Genomic DNA, 6,195 nt, shown 5'->3' with positions numbered 1-6,195 from the left:
CAATGCTCAAAAAATTGATTTTCTCACCTGAAAATAGTGTTGTTTTAATACTTCCTCCGTTTATTTTTACTCGCAACGTTTACCACTTTTACGCATGCCAATGTACAACTTTGATCATTAATACCTTTAATTCTCTTTAAGAAAAAATTATAAAAAGTTAATATTTTGAAAATATACATTAAGACGAATCTAACAAGATCGCACGTGACTATATATTTTTATATGTGAATAGTGTAGAAGTCACAAACGTTAACGAGTATTAAAAGTCGGAGGAAGTACAAGATTGGCCAAAAATAAAAATCTTTGAATTAAAACGAAGAAAAACAGCCTATACCTTTTGGGCCATTTCGCAATTCGTGGTGCATGCCCAAACACGAAAGATCCACGAGATTCAACCCTTACCCAAGATCTAACACCAAGTCACAGAACCAAGGTAGGCGCCCAAATCTTCCATTTGTTCTTCAATTTCTCATCCCCAATTCTCCCTCCATTTACAAATCTTCTTCACATGTTTAACATCCGAGACGCAATCATCAAACGATTGTTCATCAATTCATTGAAACAACAATGCAAATCAGGGTTTACCAACATAAATCAAGCAATTTCTCTCTTTAATCAGATGTCATCTTTAGATTCCTTACCTTCTGCTATGGATTTCAATCACCTTTTCAACGCCATCTCCAAGATGAAGCCTCAAAGACATCATTCCGTCATCATTTCCCTCTCCAGGCAGCTGGAGTTATCGGGTCTCCGCCCCAATATGCATACACTGGGTATCCTCACCAATTGTTACTGCCATTTGGGCCGGGTTGATTTCGCCTTTTCGCTACTCGGTAAGCGCATTAAGTTAGGGTTTGATCCTGATATTGTGATTTTTACTACTTTGATTAATGGGATTATTGATGATAATTACAATAATGTTGGTCAAGCTGTTAAATTGTTGGATAAAATTGTTAAGCTTGGGATTCAACCTAATGTTGTTACTTATGGTGCTGTTGTTAAAGGGCTTTGTAGGAAAGGGAATAATGTGGGTGCTATTAATTTTCTTAGGAGAATGCAGTCTGATGGTGTTTGTAAGCCTGATGTTGTCATGTACACTATCATCATTGATAGTCTTTGTAAGGAGAATATGATGTCTCAAGCTGTGAACCTGTTGGAGGAGATGCAGAGAGAGGGCATTTCGCCGAATGTTGTTACTTACAGTGCTTTAGTTCAAGGGTGTTGCAATTCGGAAAATGGAAAGAGACCGTGAATTGTTGTTTGTTTGGAGCCATTGAAAAGATAATTGTCAAATGTTGACTGAGATTTTAGGGAGTAGGTCTCCATTGGGTTGAAGATTGAGCTCAATGGGGAGTTCATGAGTGAGAGGCGTGATGTTCATGCTCGGATGTCCTAACTTTACTTGATTAGTTGGAATATATTCATGTGGAGAAATGCCTAGGAATCACTGGTGTTGGATTTTCCGGTCAGGAAGGTAGGTTGTGAAGCTGCTAAATGGTGATTTGAATTTGTTCACATTACTTGATAGATATTGCCAGAGCGGAAACACTAGCATGGACTTATCAAGGTTTGACCTTTAATTTGGTTAGTTGTAGTATTTATCTGAAGATGGAATATATATGCTTACTCGAATACTTTGTTTATGCTTCTATGATAGGCGCCTAGGCATGTTATGTGGGAATACACATTCTAAAGACACCGTTTTATTTAGAATGTCAAGGGTGATGGTGAATGCCAAAGCGATTTCCTCTATTGTTGTCTACAATATCCTAGTGAATGGCTTTCGTCAGGCTATCCACTGAAAGAAGCTGCAGATGTCAGACTTGTTTATTGACCTCCTATAAGGTTTGCCACCAACTTCTTATCTTGCAATTTTATCCGTAATGAATAGATGGCTTATTGAGAAAATGTTGCTTTTCTTTGTTTGTTGCTGTGGTTGGACCTTTAAAGGCTTTAATAATGTAATGACTTAATGATAGCATATATTTTAATTGAAGACAAAATAATCAATTAATCATCATGGTATTCAATCTAATGGTTTCTAAGGATTCTGGATATGTTCTTGTCATTGTACCACTCTTCTTTATGTTCTGCAATTGTCATAAATTGAATTACTTAAGAAAGTCATTGATTGACTTGAAGTTAGGTTGATAGATAGTATGCCAACCATTGGTATTGGTGGCGGGGAATCTTGGGATAATTTGGGATGTGCCGTAGGGGAAGGTGTTATAGTTCCCCTACTCTGTTATGCACTTGTGTTATAGCTGCAAAAATAAAAATTTGTCAATGTTGTTCTGGTTTTTCACCATTGTTAAAAGCTGGATATCATGGTAATGAACATTGTTTCCATATATTCATAAATTACTTAAGTACTTCTGGTCTCAAACAATGCACTCTCTCGGCTCCGAACTTTCACCATACTTTTCTTTGCGGATGTCCCAAATACACTTCTATTTTGAGTCAAAACATACAATTTACATGTATTTTCTTTTTCTACCCATCTTGCCACTTGCTCTTTCATCGCTCTATCCTTTTTAATTCTACATTTAATTTATTGGTTTTTTCATGAAATGCCCCCGAGGTTTAAAGAAATGCATGAAATACCCTCAACTTTTCAGAAATGCACCAAATACCCTTGAGGTTTGTGAAAATACACAAAATAACCTTACTGACTAACGGCGTTAACGCCCGTTAGTCATTAGCCTCTAATTAATTGACTAACCTACTAAATTAACCCACTTAACCAAAGAATAAAATGGGTTGCAAAGAAAGAAAAAAGAGAAAACTAAATAGTTATTCCCCGTCAGTTCTTCCATCTCCATCATCACCATCTTCAATTTCTCTTCCAAAATGAAAGGAGTATTTCCACTTGGAGAATTGACCCAAAAATTACAAATGAAGCCAAGTGGTTGTTCTTCCAATTTCTCTTCCATTTTCATCTTCAGTTCCTCTTCTCAATTTCCTCTTATCCCCTCTCGTTCTCCTTTCTCTGCCCTCTCAATCTCTACTTTCTCTCTCTAAAAAAGGAAAGTTGAAGAAATATTGAAGTAAAGGGTGAATGATTATGATGAATTAACAAGAACAAAATGATATTTTGGGTTGAATTATGAATTAATGTTCTGATTAAGATTTGAAAAAAAAAATAGATTTTATTTTTGAAGAAATTGTGGATTAAATTGGAGGAGGTTTAGTTGTTATGAAGGTGGAGCTGTGTTGTTGTGGATACTCGTGTTCTGAGAAGGTGATGTTGGGGTTTGATTAAGAGTAGTGATGAGATGCGAGGAAGGAGGAAGGAAGTGCAAGTGGTGTTAAGGAAATGTGTGGTGTTGTGTGAAGGACGAACATGTGGGTCTTGATATCGGAGGAGAGACAATTGTTATCTGATGCCGGTGTGAAAGTGGATGGTGGTCTCCCTTTGCCATTTTTCAGAGGAGCAAGAAGATGGATTTCTGGATGGTCTGGGTGGGTGGTGATTGAAGAGGTGATGTCTTGGTGGGGTTGGGGACAAAGGTTGGGCAGTAGGAGAGAGAAGGAAGGTGGTGGTGTCGTGGAGGTGGTTGTGGTTGGAGAGAGGAGAGAGAGAAGGAAGGTGGTGGAGATGGTTGTAGCTGGAGAGGGGAGAAAGAAGGTAAGGAGATAGGTTAGGGGTAAATTAGTAGGTTAGTATGTTAATTAATTTAATTAGGGGTTAAGGGATAGATAATTAACAAATAAGTTAACGGCAATAACGTCCGTTAGTCAATAAGGGCATCTGGTGCATTTTCACAGACCTTGGTGCATTTCTGAAAAGTTGAGGGTATCTATTAGATCTATTATTCAAATTGAAGATTTGACCCTATTTTGTGTCAAGAGTAAATATCAATATAATCATGGCATTTTACTTCTATTTAAAGGGTTCCGGTGCAATTAGCTCACAGCCTCACACTTTTCCCAATTAAATTATCTTTCCTAATTATCTTTGAAAAGTCAATTGTAGACCTTTTCTATGAAACAGAAAACATTGCCAAATTACTCTGTATTTGATTTTAGATGTTAAATAATCCCATACGTAGTACATTTTAAGGGTATAATCTTTTGTTAGGTTACTTTTTACGGAGTACTCCCTCGATCCGAGTAGGTGAATTCACTTGACTAGTCCTTTGCACTTTTTGAAGAGAAGCCATTTCCAGCATTGTTTTGGATAACTACTTGAGGCTGATGGTTGATTCTCGAATGGTGACACATTGAAGCTTGATACATGCTTCAGTTCACCAGAATAAAATTCTATAAGTTGAATGTGTCGTTAGACGTCAGTATAGTTATTTTTCTTGTTCGTATGTTGGAAAGGGTTGTCAATACAAGCTTTAAGTTTAGGGGAACTAAATGTTCCAGATTAACTAGGCATTTGTGCCAGATATCACCGTGCTCATGGATATACTGTACTCAGCCGAAAAGGTACCATGTGTCCCATTTGACTGTTTTTTGGAAGAGGTCGAAAAGGAAAGGAAAATTAGGTTTGAGGGATTATTTTTAGTTGGAAAGAAAGAGTCGAAAGCAGCAGTGATGTGAATATTATATGACGCTGCAAGGGTTAATCGCTAATCTTAATAAACTTTTTCATATGTATGTTCATTATTTATTAGTGTTTGCTGGACAAGCTGTTTGGTTTGTTGTCATCTTTTGCCTCTTAAGTGTCCCTTTCTATGTAAAACGAAGATGAAAGTTCAGGTCAAATATAGATAATTTTTGAGGTGACTTACGTAGTACAGTTGATTTTGTATGCCAGGTCTCATCACTGAATTGAGTGACTTCTTATGATTAGCGTTAAATGGAGCAACACCCTGTGGCAATGAATAGCTGGAGCAAAGCAGAGGTCCTATTTCCTTTCCAGCATGGTTTTCATTGATTTGCAACAAGCAAAAGATGAGTGACTATCGGCCACTTCCCTTTTGTTTGTTGGCCTGTCAGCTTGATACTCGTATAGGCTACAGGCCTGTGGAAGCAGTTGATCATTGTGAAAGGACATTAGCCTGTAAATCCCTTATTGCATCGATATAGTTGTCTCTTGGGATGCTATCATACTCATAAGTTATAGCCACCTGTATATGATATTCTTACTGTCTTACTGATAATCGAGTGAATATGATCATTACACTGCCTCAATGTCGGGTTTTGGGAGAAGAAATGAGTCTGATAGACAAAAATGATGAACGATAGATTGTTGAAGTTAAATGATGATCAGTGTGCGGTGAAGAAGATGAAACCGGAGCCTGGTGGTAGAGGCGGTGTGGACAAAGTTCAAAATGAAGACGGAGATGAAGATCTAGGCTTCTACAATGATGGGTTGAAGAATGAGGATGAGTCCTACGAAAAGGAAGATGAAAGATAATTACAGTGATGATTGTTCTATTTTGAAGAATGGGTGTCACATAAGGATTGATCTAGGCAGAGAAGGGAAACAAGACATTACTTGAGACAAATTGAATTCTTTAAATTTGCCTTGGTCATCTTGGATGACTGTGTACTTTGTAGTACTAACTTCTATTGGTGGCGGCTTGTGAATTTTTTACATTAACATTCTAGTAATTTGTTTTTTTATTACAGAGTAACAAAATGGCTGTTAACTACTTTTGTACTTCAAAATAAAGTCCGGAAAATCTTAATTACAATCGGAATGTGATTTGATTACACACCTCTTAAGTAACTGGGATAATAGTAATTTTTTAGTAGGAAATAAGTACGAAAAGTGCTTATCTAATAAGCACTAATCTAAAACATTACAAGTTTCGAAAGATCTAGGGGTGAGCATGAGTTGGGTATTAAAAATTTGAAACCGGATCATGTAGTCAAATACTCCCTCCGTATTTATTTAAGAGATATACTTGGTCGGACACGGGTATTAAGAAGAAAAATTGAATGAAACAAAGTAATAAAACAAGTGAGGTTGGGTAGATATTTTAATAAGTAAAACAAGTGGGGACCATGTCATTTTAGGAGGTGGGGTGTGAGGTGTAGTTATGAAATTATTTGTTTAATAGGGTGGTGGGACATATGATATATTAGATAGATGATTTAATTAGATGGTGGGGTTGATAAGTTACTAAAAATGACAAGTGTATCTCTTAAATAAATACAGCCGGAAAAAGCAAGTGTATCCCTTAAATAAATATAGAGGGAGTAACTCTAAAATTGATATCCTTAAACCAAATCGACAAG

General features: G+C 36.8%; 1 protein-coding gene across 1 annotated transcript; it reads left to right on the top strand.

Moving 5' to 3' along the window:
- Window positions 1-338: 338 nt before the first annotated feature.
- On the top strand, window positions 339-1,807 carry LOC110777100 (putative pentatricopeptide repeat-containing protein At1g12700, mitochondrial). Its single transcript, XM_056826982.1, has 2 exons — window positions 339-1,567; window positions 1,658-1,807. The coding sequence occupies exon 1, from the start codon at window positions 509-511 to the stop codon at window positions 1,250-1,252; it is 744 nt and encodes a 247-aa protein (XP_056682960.1). The 5' UTR covers window positions 339-508; the 3' UTR covers window positions 1,253-1,567; window positions 1,658-1,807.
- Window positions 1,808-6,195: the final 4,388 nt, after the last annotated feature.

The sequence above is a fragment of the Spinacia oleracea genome, chromosome 4, assembly GCF_020520425.1.
Source record: "Spinacia oleracea cultivar Varoflay chromosome 4, BTI_SOV_V1, whole genome shotgun sequence".
NCBI lineage: Eukaryota > Viridiplantae > Streptophyta > Magnoliopsida > Caryophyllales > Amaranthaceae > Spinacia > Spinacia oleracea.
The sequence above is the reverse complement of the archived record's forward strand: the minus strand, read 5'-3'. Positions and strand labels throughout refer to the sequence as shown.